Source organism: Panthera leo, chromosome E3 (genome assembly GCF_018350215.1).
Source record: "Panthera leo isolate Ple1 chromosome E3, P.leo_Ple1_pat1.1, whole genome shotgun sequence".
NCBI lineage: Eukaryota > Metazoa > Chordata > Mammalia > Carnivora > Felidae > Panthera > Panthera leo.
The window spans coordinates 10,588,508-10,603,902 of record NC_056694.1 but is presented as its reverse complement, the minus strand read 5'-3'; the positions used below and the strand labels follow the sequence as shown (position 1 = coordinate 10,603,902).

The window sequence follows — 15,395 nt, the reverse complement described above, 5'->3', positions numbered from 1 at the left end:
GTTTGGGGGGCCAGGGAGCCCCCTACCGCCGAAAATAAGACCCCCAGGCCTTGTGGATCGGCTTCTCCCCCTGACTTGCCCCCGATCCTGCAGACACATGGGCCGCAGCAGAGAAAGCCTGCTGGCAGCTCCCAAGCCCTGCCTCCGGACTCACTTCTGCCCGACTCACATCTCAAATGCTCCACCGACCAGGCGAGGATGTGTAACAGCAGAAAAGGTCCGGAGGGCTCGGGAGGGAGGAGCTACTGTTCTAGGTACTTCGCTCACCTCCCGCCATGTGGTCTCCCATCAGCGCCGTGAGGCAAGGACCACCACTAGCCCCCTTTTACGGATGAGGAAAGTGAGGCACAGAACAGTTAAGTGACCTGCCCAAGGACACACAGCTGGGAAAGGTAGGGCTAGGACCCAAACTCAGGCCGTCAACACCGATGCACTTGACTACTTCTTTATATGTGAGGAAGATGAGGTCAAGTGAAAGGACTCATGTTTATTGAACATCTACTATAGGTCAGGTGTGTTAGGCCTGCCTCCTCATTTTATGTTGAGAAAATCTTGGGGAGAGGGCCACACCATTGTCCTTATTTTTACAAGCGAGAAACAGGCTCAGAAGAGAAGGGCTATTCAAGGTTATCACGCTTCAAGTGACTTTAAGCCCAATCTGCCTGATGCCAAAGCCTCCTCCTTCAGGAAGCCCCACCGGCTTGCCGCTCGCCACTTGCCATCGACTCGACACTTGGAAACCTGTTGTCCTCTTGTGCCCTGAACTCATCACAGGAGTGACCATCCCACGCCCCCTGCCGTGACTGGTGGTGGCCTCTGGGGACTGACTGTTATCTGTGAAGTCCTCAGTAGAGCCCAGCAAAGGGCTGAGCCTGTAACAGGCACTTGGCAAATACTAGTGAAGAATTAATTAAGCTCTGGTTTAGACTGAGATCAAGGTCAGCCATGGTGAGGACCCAAATACCATGGCCAGGCACATGGGGGGACGCTGGGGTGTCCCTGAAGCTTTCTTCTCACCTACCCCCTGTCCCCCTCCCGAGAGTCAAGCAGGAAAAGAACTCAGCAGCAGCAAGAGACATTTAAGCTTCACAACACCAGGCACTGGCTGACAGAAGGGCGACTGGTTTCAATTCACTTCCAGAACGTGGCGGGGGGAAATCCTTTCTGAACGAGGGCGCCGGGGAGGACTCTCAGACCAGAGGTAAGCACACCTTGAACGATGAACACAGGTGGGAAGCTGGGGAGAGCTGATCCGGGCGGAGGGAGGAGCCTCAGCCAAGGCCTGGAGGCAGTAAGGCGGCCCGGACTCAGAGAAAGGTGTCCAAGGCTGTGCTCCATGTGAGGGAGGGAAGGCAGGGGGGGGTTGACGACCTGCCTTGGGGCCAGAGTATGCCCTGTACCCCGGGGGCTGGAAAGGGCTCCAAACAGGAGACCCATACGGTCAGGGCGGACTTCCAGAATAATCTGCCCTCCCACCATGCCCCCCACCCCCCCACTTCTCAGCCTCCTTTGCTGGTGGCTCCTCCCCCCTTCCTCCTCCCCCTCCTCCTCCTCGCCCTGGCCTCTAAAGTGGGGACTCCCTTCTCCTCTCTCTCTCCACCCTGGCGAGAGCCCTACCTGGCCCACGAGGACAACTCTCAGAAATCTTATCTCCGACACAGACCTCCCTCTGGAGCTTCTGACTTCTCAAAATTCCGTATCCGATCATCTCCAGGTTAGCATACCCCACGCGAACTCTCCACCCCACACCAGACCTGCTTCCCCCAGTTGTACGGCCAGAAACACGGCGTGATCCTGGCCTCCGTGCTCCCCTCCACACTCCCACCGTCCACCCACCGGCGAACCCAGCAGAGCTCGGAATCCACCCCAAACGGAGCCAACCTCTCTCCTTCCACCCACCGCCAACCGGGATGATACCACAGCACCCTCCCGGATCTGCCCACCTCCAGGGCCCTGGTCGCCCTAGAGCCTGCTGTTCCCGCCCCCCCCCCCCAAAGCAAAGGGGCCCAGCAGACCCGCTCTGGCCTCCAGCAACCCTGCAGAGGTCCTGCCCACTGCTCTAGAACAGCTCCGTGCCCTGAGTGGATCCCCAGCTGCTGCCCACGCCCAGCCTCCTTGCACCCCCGGACGAGTATTTGTTCGTTCATTCACTCATTGCACCCCCGGAGGCCCATGCACCCCCGGAGGCCACTTGCACCCCCGGAGGCCCATGCCCAGCCTCCTTGCACCCCCGGACAAGTATTTGTTCGTTCATTCACTCATTGCACACATACACAAGGGGCACCTACTGCATACCAGGGGCTGTTCTAGGCACTGGGAATTCAGCCACGAGCCACGCGCAGTCCTCGCCCTCCGTGCCTGCCTCTAGTCCAGGAAGCACGGCCGTGAGTACACGCACACCCTGGAGGCGTGCCCTCAGAGAGCTCCCGGAGCAGGTGCCCTGTTGCCTGGAGGCAGGGGGCTGGACGGCATGGCTTCTGGCCACCCTCCGTCTCTAACCACTTAGGAGGAAACATCCCAGGGAGTCCGCGCATTGCCCGGAGACCCCGATGCTTGCACGGTGGGGGTCCAACCGGCTGTGAGGGCAAACTCCTTGCTAGAGTCTCGGGCAACGACACTGCGGGATGGGCAGCAGCAGGCTCCCCCCACGCCCCAACCCAGCCACCCTGGGGGTTTGCAGCTCTCAAGTGCATCCTGTCCTGCCTTCTCGCACCTACCCACACCTGCGCCAGGCTGCCTAGGGAGACAGGAGAGGCAGTCAGCCTACCAGCAGGTAGGGCAGCCCAAGGTGGGGTGTGACCTCAGGTGGGCCCCCCTCCAGGGGCAGGTAAGCTGAAAGGCCTCAGTCTTCTTTAGGGGGAAGAAAACACCTCTTACTAAGACCTTACCGTGCCTCAGTTTCCCCGTTCAATCCTCAGAAGAGGCCAGGAAGGAGGAGCCTTCCTGTCAGATTAAGGAGGCCGACTTCTCTCCCTGGCCCGCCCGTCCTCTCGGTTGTCAGAGCCCCTTCATCCCACCCAGGCGTCATCATCGCCTCCCCGGGCCCGGCCTCGCGCCTGCCGTGGCGCCCTGCCCAGCCCTTACACCGCGGCGCCCCGAGCCCAGGCCCGCACCCCGCCCTGTACCTCTTAATGATGAAGTGGATGCTATGTCGCTCCTCCAGGATCCGCTTCAGCTTGGGGACCCCATACGTGCAGGGGCGCTTGAAGGGGATCTTGTCGGGGATGCCCACAATTTCCACGGCCTCTGGGTCGCAGGCAATCTTCCTGTAGGGGACGGGGACCATGTGGTCCAGGCCCAGGGCTTCCGCTGGAAGGGCAACGGCAAGGCTGAGCGCGGGACGGAAGCTGCAGGACATGCGGGGCCCCAGGGCCGTGGTCACCATCACCTCCCCCCACCCCATCCCCTGCACCCGTCCGGCCATGGAGCAGCATGTCACTTCCCTCTTGAAAAATGCCCACGGGCTCCCATCCCCCTCGGTGACAGCCGAAGTCCTACCTGGGCTTACGAGGCCCCACGTGACCAGGACCCCATCACCTCTGACTCACCTCCCTCCCGTGCCCCCTCTGCCCATCCCAGTCTCTGCAGCCTCCTTGTTGCCTCCCTAACACGCCAGACACGCACCTGCCCCAGGGCCTTCGCACATGCTCTACCATCTACTCAGACTCTCTCCTCCCAGATCACCAGACACTGCCCTTCCTCCCTCTCCCCATTCAAGCGTCCCCCCAGATGTCACCTTGCCAGTCCCCTCCATCTCGCCCTGCTTTGTTTTCCGTCCCACATTCACCATGACCTGACACTGTACATGTTTTCGTCTGTATGCTGGTTCACTGTCCAGAACCTCAGTTCCACGGGGACACAGGCGGCCAACCGCTCCCCATCTGGGATCTATCTAGACAGGATGGGACACACACTAGCTGCTCCCTGTACTCGGTGAGCGAGTGAACGGCAGCCAGGCTTGAGGGGGCTCTCGGCAGGATTCCTGCAGCCTTCCAGACATGCTCTTTCCTCCAGGGAGGTGTCGGGGGGGGTGCACATGATGCTTACTCATCAGGGCCAGAAATGAGACTGTAGGAACTTTGCCAACAGCAGTGCAGGCAGAATCCGGGTTTACAAAGTGGGTTCCTTGTTCCTTCCTTGTGGACCCTTGGGTTCAGTCTCAGGCCATCTCAATCATTCACTTATGTCCCATCTCCGTGTTCTTACTCATTCAGGCACCAAGTACTTCTTGAGCACCTACTATGTGCTTGATGGGACTTTCATGGGTCCCTGTTCCCCCCCCCCCCCCCAGGGCCTGGGAGGTCTCAGGAGACCTGCTGGGCTGGGTGTCTGCTTCCCTCCTGCCTCATCCCTCCAAACTTCCCCAGTGGTCCCGCGTCTCTGTGCCCTTCCTCAGGCCCTTCCCCATTCCGGCCGCACCGCGTTTTTCCGTGTCCCAGCAGGTGCCAGCTCCGAGCTGGACTCCCCTCCGGCCACACCCGGAGCGGGACGGGGCCGAGCTGCCTGGGGCCCTCCCTGGCACGCCGTCAAGACTGTTTTTCTGTTGACACAGCCGGGTCTGCGTTGGCGGCTCTGGCAGCCAGATCCCACTGTGAAGCCACACTCAGCTCGTTGTCAAATTAAACCCTCGAAATCTCAACAGCTGTCAAACCATGTCTTTCCCCCAACCCCCAGCCCCAGCCCGTCAGCGGTAGCTTCTGCGAGTCTGTGTGAATTCATCTCCACTTGGGTTCCTCTCATTTGCTGGGCTTGTCTCTTCGGAGGCAAGGGGACCCAGTGCACAGAGGTCAATCCCACCTGGCCTCCAGCCTCTGCCCACTGAGACGGGAGAATGGAGGATCCTCAGTGCCTCGTAGTCTCAATCTCCTTCCGGGTGACAATGTTCTTGAGGCTTCCTGGAGGCTGGGGTTCCCCCCATTTCTTCTCTGTTCTATTTCCCTCCCCCCCCCCCACTCCGCACCCCAGCCCCATTGCTGGCCCACTCCACCCAGAGCTGGTGGCTGAAAGGGCAGAGCCAGGGACAGGATCCACTTATCCAGGGTCTGCGGGATACCTCAGGCCAGCCACAGCGTGCCCCTGGGGACTGCCTTCTCCCCGGCACAGCTGCAGGGAGAGCTCAGAGTTGGGGAAGCCGGAGAAGGGACACGGCCTCAACCACTCCAAGCCCAGTGCTTCTCCTTGGATTTGGATGTGGCCAGGCCAGGTGCCGGCATCCGCAAAAGGTTCAGCGTTCCGGAAACATCCAGAGGGCACTACAGGCGGGAAGACTGGAGGCCGCCGTGCCAGCCCGGCTGGGGCAGAAGGCTCCCAAGGCAGACAGGGCCAGCCCTCCCCGGATCCCCTCCCCCTACTGCCCATCCAGCTCACACCTGCCTGGGGCGGTCCAGGCAAGAGGGGAGGAGCGGGTCTACCAGAAAGACCACATCAAAGACGCCCAGGCTGCGCCGGATTCCTTACGAGGCCTCCAGAGCCTGGCTCAGCCCCGCCCCAATCCAGAAGGCACAGCCTGCCAAGCCTGCAGGCCTAGGCTTCCCTAGCCCCAGCGTGGATCAAAGGGCACCTCCTCCACGAAGCCACCCCCGACCGCTCAAGCCTGTGAAGACCTCACCTTTTTCTGTGTGGTCCTGTCTTTCCGAGGGCTCCTCCCACCACCCTCCACCACCACCCCTCCGCCAGGCACTACACTACAACCCGAGACACATCTTCAGGCACCTGCTGAAGTGCCTTGAGACCAGCGTTGGCTTGAGTGCACGACCCAAGGTGGGGGGGCTCAGGATGCATGACTGATAAGTGGGCGAACCAGTGAAAGCGTGAGAAGAAAAAAAAGAAGGGAGGGAGCAACTCGTGATCTAATAAGAAGTCCATGTGTGGCCTTGGACTCGGGTTCTTGGGGATTTCCTGAGAGAGAGGCCTGAGAAGAGCCTTGTTATTTATATTAAGCCCCTTTGAACCCACCTGAGTTTATGATAATGAGGGGGGTGCCCCCAGATCCCTCAGGATGGGGACTGGTTTCGGGGCGGGGGGGCACGTGATCAGAGGGTTGCCCTTTCAGCCCCACCCCCACCGCCCCGGACAGAGAGGGGCCGGAGACTGAGCGAGTCACCACGGGACAATGTTTTAACCAATCCCTCCGACTTACTGGGACCCCCGTAAAAACTCTAAACCAAGGGCTCCCCCGGGCTTCCGAGCTGGCGGACGCACGTGCCAGGAGGGTGCACCCCAAACTCCACCAGGGCAAAAGCTCCAGCGCTCGAGAACTCGCCAGGCCTCACCCCGTGTACCTCGTCCTCTAGCTGTTCGTCAGTCCCCTTCACAATAAACAGGTAAAGGTAAGCAAGGTGTTTCCGGGTTCTGTGAGCCACTGTGGCAGGCTGGCTGGCTGAGCCTGAGGGGTCACGCGAACCGTGGATGTGTAGCAGAGGCGGACAGAAGTGCGGGTGCCCGTCTGGAGAACCATCCGGAAGACGCGGAAAAATGACCGTAGGCCTCAAACGGCCTAACCGCGGGGCTGTCTTTTGGGACTGGGCCCTTAACCTGTGGGGTCTGCGTCGGGACTGAACTGTAGGACGCCCAGCTGGTGTCCAGAGGCCTGGAGAATTGTTGGGGCTGGGAAACCCACCCTTCCAGTGTCAGAAGTGTCGGAGAAAGGGTTTTCCTTTATCGAGGCAGGAGGGGAGGGTGGAAGAGAGAGTGAGGACAGAAAGACAGAAGGAGACGGAAGGAAGAGAGGAGGGTGAAGCCCCACGCTGTCCCTTCTGCTCAAGCTGAGAAGGCCAAGGTTACCGAGGGTGATGGCCAACTCCAGGTCACCCGGCAAGTGGCTGTGGACTCCCAGCACAGTGCTCGTTCTGGACCGTGCACGTTCAGGGAGCTCCCGGGGCCCCTGCCCCATCTCCTCCCTTGGCCCCATCCACGGAGGGACTCCCCACCGTGGGGCGGCACCACTCAGCGGGGGGTGGCTGTCACACATGCGGTGACCTGCGGGAACTCGCGTCATCTCCACAGTTAAGTGACAGCCGCCCAGGCAGGCAAGGGCCACACGTGGCCATCCGCTGAGTGGGGTTTACAGGTGGAGCTCAATAAAGACAGAGTGAGCAAGGACTGCCAGGGAGACGGGAGAGTGGGTGTGTCGGAGCGCGTGGCACGGGGTGGGGGGGGGTGTTCAGAGCACCCAGGGTGGGAGGGGCTTACAGACCACCTGCTCCAGCCCCCGCCTTCCAGCCAACCAGTGGCCTCGCCGTCCACTGGGCGTGAAGCTGGACCGAGTGGAAGGCACGCCCGCCCCGGCGACCAGCCAGGTGCAGAGGGCAGACATGCGCCCTGAGCCCGGCTCTGTCCCGGGTGCTGGGGACACAGGGAGGGGCTGGCGCGGTCCTGGCCGTCACGGGAACAGATACAGACAAGGGGCATCAGGTGCAGGGCACGTGACAGAAAGAACCCCATCACGGCTCTGGGGGCCCGGCCGGCCTAGGCTGAGTCTCGAAGAACGAGTGGGAGTGTGTTCCCCAAACACGTGGGGGGCATGGCGGGCGGAGGGCGAGGCCCAGAGGCCCAGAGGCCCAGAGGCCCAGAGGCCCAAAGGCACAGCGGCAGGAAACAGCGCAGCGCGGGGCCGACCCTGCAAGTGCGCGAGGCCAGCGGCTGTTTTTCTGGGTCTTCTGGATGCCGACCCGCCCGCCTCCCACAGGTGAGTCAAGGCTGGGGCTCTGCCATCAGTTCCGCCCCCCCAGAGAAATCTGGAAGGGAAATATTGACACAACCGCCCCCCCAGCCAGACAGGAGATGACATTAGCACTGCTGTGTGCCAGCATATGGCTCCCGCTGTCATGTTAGGGAACACAAGTGACTGCCACGTAATGAGATGCTCAGCACATTGCCGGGGCCACACAGCGGGCCGGGCCGCCCACTCACCATATCTGCTGTTAAACAGGATCTGCACGCACTCCCGGAGCGTGTTGATGTCCTCGGTTTCCTTTATGAAGGCGTCCCACTTCTCTATCAAAACACAGGAGGTACGAGTGAGGGCGGGTCGGAGCGGGGAGCCCAGGGCCTGGCTGCTTCGTGACGAGCGTCCAGCTCCCCGCTAGACCCTCCTCGCTGGGCCGGGGCACCAGGACAGCCACACTCCTTCCACAGCCGAGGCCACCGGGCTTTCTCCGGCAGAGCCCCCCGGAAGGGGCCTCACCCCTTCCACCCACTCCCACCGGGGGCCCTGAGGCCCCAGCCTCCTCCAGGAGACAGCCCGACACAACGCCCTGCTGGTCTCCACTCCTGCTCTCTCCTCTTGCCTCTGTCTGCCCCCACGGGCAGTCGCTAATGACGTAGGCTCAGCCTGTCCATCCTGGGTGTCTCCTGGGTGTCCCTAGACGGGCAGGGGGCTGAGAGGGTGCTCTCCCTGAGATGCCGAGTCGTGACCTCAGACCACTAACCCTCACACTTTGTACGTCTGGGGTCTTACCCAGCCTCGCTGGCAGCACAGAGCCTGACGTGGGGCTCGAGTTCATAAGCCGCGAGACCATGACCTGAGCCGAAATCAAGAGTTAGATGCTTAACTGACTGAGCTACCCAGGCGCCCTTCAGGGGACTAGGTCTTTTTTTTATTTTCATTTTTTAATTTTTTTTCATTTTCATTTTTTTTTAATTAAAAAAAATGTTTTTAACATTTATTTTTGAGAGACAGAGCGCAAGTGGGGGAGGGGCAGAGAGAGCGGGAGACACAGAACACGAAGCAGGCTCCGAGCTGTCAGCACAGAGCCCGACGCAGGGCTCAGACTCACGAACTGTGAGATCATGACCTGGGCTGAAGTCGGACGCTTAACCGACTGAGCCACCCAGGCGCCCCGACTAGGTCTTCTTAAGGACCCTCTCACTGAAGCCGAGGCTGAGATCTCCACAAGGCATAATGGCTGGACAGTCTTGCTTCAGCCCTTTGGGTATAAATGAATCCCAAATACCGTGTGGTACTTTTAATATCTGCCCACATAATTTTTTTGTCTCTCATCTTCAAGAGGCGCAGTTTAATTCCTCTCGCTCCCTGTGAGTGTGGGTGGCTCATTTCTGGCTTCTAAAGGGTAGGACACGGGGGCACCTGGGTGGCTCAGTCGGTTGAGCATCTGACTTCAGCTCAGGTGATGATCTCACAGTTTGTGGGTTCGAGCCCGGCGTCTGGCTCCATGCTGACAGTGCAGAGCCTGCTTGGGATTCCCCCTCTCTCCCGCTCTCTGCCCCTCCCCTGCTCACACACACACACACTCTCTCTCTCTCAAAATAAATAAACAAACTTAAAAAACAAAACAACGGGTAGAACACGGCAGAACTGATGGTGACCTGTGACGTAGGTCATGAAAGACATGTGGCTTCCTCCCTACTCTGCTTGGGATTGCGAACGTCAGGAAACCAGCCGCCACATCACGAGGACACTCGAGCAGCCCCGTGGGGGCCCATGCAGCAGGAAGGAGCCTTCTGCCACCAGCCACATGACTGAGCCTGGAAGTGGATCCTCGGCCCCGGTCAAACCTTCAGATGAGCGCAGCCCCCGCTGGCAACCCGATCACAACCTCATCAGAGATCCGGGGCCAGGACCACCCAGCTAAGCTGCTCCTGAATTCTGGACCCATGCAAACTATGAGGTGGAAACACTTGCTGTTTTAAGCTATGTTCGGGGTAGTTTGTCACATAGCAATGCAGAACTGTCATACTCTGGTTTGACTCAAGGTCCCTCGTGCACAGCTCTCCTTTAAGACCCAGTGGACACATCTCCATTTCGGGAAGCACCACCCCCAGCCCCGGGTCCCCAGTCTGCTCAGGGCACTGCTATGGGCACCATCCTACCTGACTTGTCGTGGACGATGGAGAAGAGGATGCGCTTCGAGGCGTGGACATTCTGGATGAGAGGACCACCAGGCCCGGGGGGCTTCTGTCCTGGACAAGGCAGAGGAGAGGCACAGGTTCAAGGTGGGCCCCAAGAGGGCTTCCCCCAGATCTGGCCTGGGGTAACAGCCTCATCCATCAGGGAAATCCCAGAACTGAGCCCTGTGATCGCGAACTCTAGGCAAGTTCCCTGGCCAGGGCCAGAGTCTGCTATCCAAACGGGAGATCAGGGAGAAGCTGTGATGTCCCAGGACACCTTTTACAGGCGGGGACACCTATTTCGGGTGTGTAAGTCCCACCCGCCGCTCAGCCCACACATTTGGCAGTGGGGAGGGGAGGGAAGCCCTTTTTTCTCCTCCTGATAACAACCCCCTCTAAGCACCTACTATGTACTAAGCATTGGACTCAGGGGTTTTGTGTGTTTGTGTTTAATTTTAGAGAGACAGAGAGCACAGGTGGGGAGAGGGGCAGAGGAAGAGACAGAGAGATAGAGAGAGAGAGAGAGAGAGAGAGAGAGAGATTGAGAATCCTAAGCAGGATCCACACTCAGCATGGAGCCCGATGTGGAACTCGATCCCATGACACTGGGATCACGACCTGAGCCAAAATCAACAGTCAGATGCTCAACTGACTGTGCCACCCGGGCGCCCCAGACTCAGTGCTTTAATACAGCAGTTCTCAAGCTTGAGCACCATCTGAATCACCTGGCAGATTGGAATACACAGGCGACTGGACCCCGTCCCCAAAGCTTCAGATTCAGCAGGACTGTGGCAGGGCCTGAGAATCTGCATTGCTGACTGGCCCGGGAACTTAACCCGGACGATAACCTTGTGAGAGGTTCTACTGGCATCTGCACTTGACAGATGAGGAAACTGAGGCTCAGAGAGGTAGAGATTTGCTCTAGGACACAGTCACTAAGCCAAGGAGCCCACGATGTGAACACAGGTCTCTCTCACATCCAGGTGTCCCTTCTCTATCTCCAGTACCCCCAACCCAGGCTGGGGATGTAGCATGTGACCGATTAGCATGTTTACGGACTCCAGACTCCTCTGGACATCGCTTGGCCACAGGCCAAGGATACTGTTCACAGACGGCTGAGGGGAGGCCCAGGGTCGCCAGCTGTCCTGTCCCAGCCCCTTGTCCCAACGTGCCTCCTTCAGCCTGGGGTGGGCCCGGGCACCCGGACCTGCCCTGGGAGGGTGCCCCCACACGAGTGACCCCTGTCCCACCCTCAGACTTAGGGGTCCCGGCAGCAGCTTACCACAGCAGTCGGGGAAGTCCTGGGCACCAGAGGCCTTGGGCTCAGGCCCGGGCCGGCCAAGGCCCAGGTCGCTGGGGGCAAGCGGGCAGGCGGGCGCCTCCTGCTTGAGCTCTCTCGTGGTGTGGTTAGGGAGTGCACTGCTGTACAGGAAGCTGGCCACAGAGGAGGTGGTGGCGGTGGGGGGTAGGTCCTGGGGTGGCCCCTTGGGGGCCTGGCCATGCAGGCCACAGTCCCGAGACCCCTTGGCTATCAGGGAGACGCCGTTCAGCTCCACTAAGGCCTTTGAGTCCCGCCCGCCATCCTCAAGCGGCCTGGGTGAAGGAGAGAAGGACACGTGATGGCTTCATACACCTGACCCACCAGAAGGTCCCATCTCTTCCTTTAGACCCCCAGCCCGGCCCCTGCACAACATGGCAGCCTGCGAGGTACACAGGACGGGAGCTAGTCCCCATTTTACAGGCAGGGGTGCAGGCCAGGGCAGGGCTGTAATGTGCCCAGGGCCGCTGGAGGAGCTGGGCCCTGTCCCTCGGCCTCCGTGCCTCCCACCCAGCCATCACATGCCTGGTCGCCCCCCGGCTCCTACCACATCCCTCCTCTTCTGGGCCTGTGCGCGGAGGGTGGTTGCTGAACACCCATGGGCAACGCCACGGCCTCGGGCCGGTCTCCAGGCAGCCCCAGCGCTCGACCCAGCTCGCCAGCCTCCACCTCCTCGCCTCCCCCCAGCCCCTGACATAACCCCAGCGAGCACACATGATGTGGCTCCCGGCCAGGGCTGTTCCAGCCTCTTTGCAACACCGAAGTCCCCTGGGGGCCCCCGTGACACAACGCCTGGCTCAGATCATGCTCTATGACCGGGCATTTGCCTCACCTCCGCCGCCAGGCTGGGAGCTTTTAGTCCCCCTCGGGTGTCTGAAGTCCCCTCCCCGTGACTGGGTAAGTGGCCACAGGTGGCTGAGCCAGAATGGAAGCAGGTCGCCCTCCTGGCCCGTCCTGGTCCGGACCTCACAGTCCAGCCACCAGGCCCCGGGCCCACTCACCTCTTGAGCTTGAAGCGGATACGGTGGCTGTGCTCCAGGATGGCCATGAGGGCCTTGGGGTCGTAGTCGGCTGGCCTCCGGAAGGCCAGGCCCTCGGGCAGCCCCTGCACGGCCAGCAGCCCCGGCTCCCTGAGCAGCCTCTCGTACGGCAGGGGCACCACGCTGGCCCTTCCCAGGGCCTCGCCTGTGGGGGAGGGGGTCGAGGAGAGGGTCTAGTGTGAGAGGGCAGCCAGGCTGGGCTGGGGCCACGTGGAGTCACTCCCTGTGGTGCCGGGTTCCCAGGAAACTGGACCCCACGGGCCCCTTCACTGTGAGCTTCACACAGGACAGGCTAAGTGGGGGGGAGGGGTGGGCGAGCGCTAGGGACAAGTCCCCTTTGTGTGCACCCGAGGGCCAGGGCTCCCCCACGGACAGGGCTCCCAGCTTCTCTCGCCATTCTCTTCTCTCAGGGCACCCGGGCGGAGGGGAGGGTGGGGTGCGGGGTTGCGGGTGGGAGGTGAGGAGGAGACACGGGGGACAGAGAAAGGAGGGCGGGAGAGAGATGGCAGGGAGGAAGGGAGGAGGTGAGGGAGGGGAGTGGAAACAGGAAGAACAGATTCAGGAAGAGAGGAAGCACACGGACAGAAGGTGGTGGGGTTGAAGAAGGGGTGAATGGAGGGGAGACTGGCTGGGGACTCAGGGTGGCCCAGGGGCCCTGGGTGAGGAATGACTGTTGTCACTCCCACCCTGCAGCCCCACCTGGAGCCAGTAAGAGGCCGCTCACCTCAGGGCCACCTCAGGTTCCACCGGCGGTGGGACAGAGTGGGGCGAGGCGTGTGGGGGGCTGTGGGCACCAACCCCGTAGCCGCCAAAAGGGCGGTGGCCTGGCCAACCACGTGTGACAAGTCCTCCCCTCCCACGGTGGCCAGCGTGCCCACCCAGGCCCTCCGGGCCTCCCCTCCCACCCAGGCCTCCTCTTCCTCCTGACATCTAGACGACAGCGGGAGTTTCCTCACAGACCTTTGCTCCACACAACCAAAGGCTGCAGTAGAGAAGGGAACAAAGCCAGAGGTGGGACCCTTAGGGACCTAGAGAGTGTGAAGGCTACCACCGGGCCAGAGATTCTGCAACTTGACGCTTCTGAGGGAGGCCAGGCCCGCCCACCTCCCCCACAGGAAGGACTCGGCTAACTAGTTAAGTCAGCTGTCGCTCAGTCGTTCAACAAACACCCCGTCAACATCTGCCGCTGCTGGGCCCTGAACTACAGGCTGGGGAACAGCGGAAAGGGCAAGCACAGACCCTGACCCCAGAGAGCACTGCGCTGGTGAGGGCACAGGACACGGTGGGTACCCAAAGGGGGCATTAAGCCAGTGGGGCAGGGGGTTGCCCAGAGCCGAGCCTTAGACAATAATGTGGCGTCCACCAGACAGAGGGGCAGGCAATCTGAAAAGGCACAGCGGTGCAAAGGCGAGGAGGTGTGAAACGAAGCCGGAGTGTGCGGGAGAACAGGAAACGGTTCCGTCAGGCAGGGCAGCATGGCTGGGGGTGGGCGGGACCGGCCACGTGGGTGCTTAGGCCACATTGAGGGCAACGGGGAGCCCCCAGGGCAGTGGGAGGAAGAGCTTCCTGGTCAGACTTGTGTTTTAGGAAGAGGCCCTTGGTCAAGGACAGGTGGGGGCAGCAGGGAGCCGGCCTGGAGGCGAAAAGAGACCAGGGCGAGCCGGGGGCCATTTCCAGGCGACAGGTGGCAGTGAGCAGCGCCAGGCAGGCCGGGGCAGTGGGGACGGTGGTTCAGGAAGCAAGGCCAGGGTGGAGGAGCCATGCCTGGGGATACAAGACGAGGGAGGGCTGGGGGGGGGGGGGGGGGCACACCTTGAGGTCTTGCCCTGGGCCCTTGGTGGGGCCGGGAGGGGCCTCCTCAGCAGGGCAGGGACCGGGGCTCCCACCCGCCCGGGGGCCCCAAATGGAATGAGGAAGGATCTTACTATAAAGAACATCAAACACCTCCTCTACCATCTTCCGCAGAAGGTACACGTCCGAGCCGTGCTCCAGGGAAGACCGAGGGACGTTCCGGCCGCCACCCTCGCCCCGCGGCACCTTCTTGGGATGCTCTGCCTCCGGCTCCTTCCATGGGGCCCCTCCTGCGGGACACAGAGCATGTCGGGCCATGGTGAGCACCCATGTTACCACCTGCCCAGCGAGCTGGCATGTCCCTGCCCCGCGCTGAACCCTGCAGCAAGACACTCAACACGGAACAGGAATGAATGAACGAATGAATGAACGAACGAACGAACGAACAAGCGGGCCCTGCCCCAAACCCCTGCCCAGGGCGGGGCTGGTCATCTCTGAGTTCCTAGTGCCTAGCATAGGGCTTGGGTTTCCTCCTGGTCACCTCTAACTCACTGTGTGACCTTGGGCAAGTCCCTTCCCTCTCTGGGCCTCAGTCTGTGAGCTCTCGCATAAAAACCAGCTGGCCTGGCTCAGAACTGGGGTTCAGCCAAGGTCTGTTCCATCCAACCCTCTCTGGGCTTTGACACTAATGCTGTCTTAGACAATCGAGGCCCCAGTTTTCTGCTCTGCCAGACGAGGAGACGATGGGGACACCACCAGGAGGCCAAGGGGCTGCAAAGAGGCAGGTTCATGCCAGGCTGGGCCAGGGTGGGGCCCTGGGAGTATCAGTGAACCTTTGGGTAGGGAAATGCTAGAAAATGCCTTGGAAAGGGGATGGGTGGAGGGTCTGGAGGGCCCCTCGCAGCTTGGAGCCGGCTCCCCTCCCGGGATCCGTGGAGCTTGAAATAAACCAGCCGAGTTCCCGGCTAAAAATAGCAGCTCTGCCTGGCTCCGGGAAGCCAGGTGCACACGCCCCAGCCTGGCCGATCGGGGGCCACAGGACCCTGGCGCTGTCTACTCTACCCTGGTCCAGCCCCCACCCAACCTGGGGAGAGGGCACAGGCTCTGAGAGCTGAGTGGGAGTAGGGGTGGGGGCGGCTGGGGAAGCATCTGGAAGCTGGGAGCACTGGAAGTCCAGTGCCGGGGGACAGCCTTCCCCGAAATGGCTGATCTAGGGTCCAGACCCCGGGTATAAGGCAGATGCTAATATAGTGGCAAGGACAAAAACAGCCGGCGTATATTGTGTGTAAACCACGTGCCCGGCACTGTTCTAACCTCTAGGAGGTTTGTTTCATTCTCAGATCGACCCTCGAGGAGTGCAGCACTGTCTTCTCCTCTCACAGACAAGGAGGTTAAGG

The 15,395-nt window shown here is 61.0% G+C and overlaps 1 protein-coding gene across 2 annotated transcripts in view; it reads right to left on the bottom strand.

The window, feature by feature from the left end:
- Positions 1 to 15,395, bottom strand: part of GTF2IRD1 (GTF2I repeat domain containing 1) — a 115,440-nt gene that overhangs the window by 58,681 nt on the left and 41,364 nt on the right. For both annotated transcript variants that reach the window (XM_042922196.1, XM_042922197.1), the window contains exons 4-9: positions 14,133 to 14,288; positions 12,169 to 12,352; positions 11,132 to 11,442; positions 9,832 to 9,921; positions 7,912 to 7,995; positions 3,126 to 3,309 (exon numbers count right to left, since the gene is read on the bottom strand). In XM_042922196.1, coding sequence (XP_042778130.1) covers positions 3,126 to 3,309; positions 7,912 to 7,995; positions 9,832 to 9,921; positions 11,132 to 11,442; positions 12,169 to 12,352; positions 14,133 to 14,288 — 1,009 coding nt within the window. The remainder of the gene's footprint in view (positions 1 to 3,125; positions 3,310 to 7,911; positions 7,996 to 9,831; positions 9,922 to 11,131; positions 11,443 to 12,168; positions 12,353 to 14,132; positions 14,289 to 15,395) is intronic.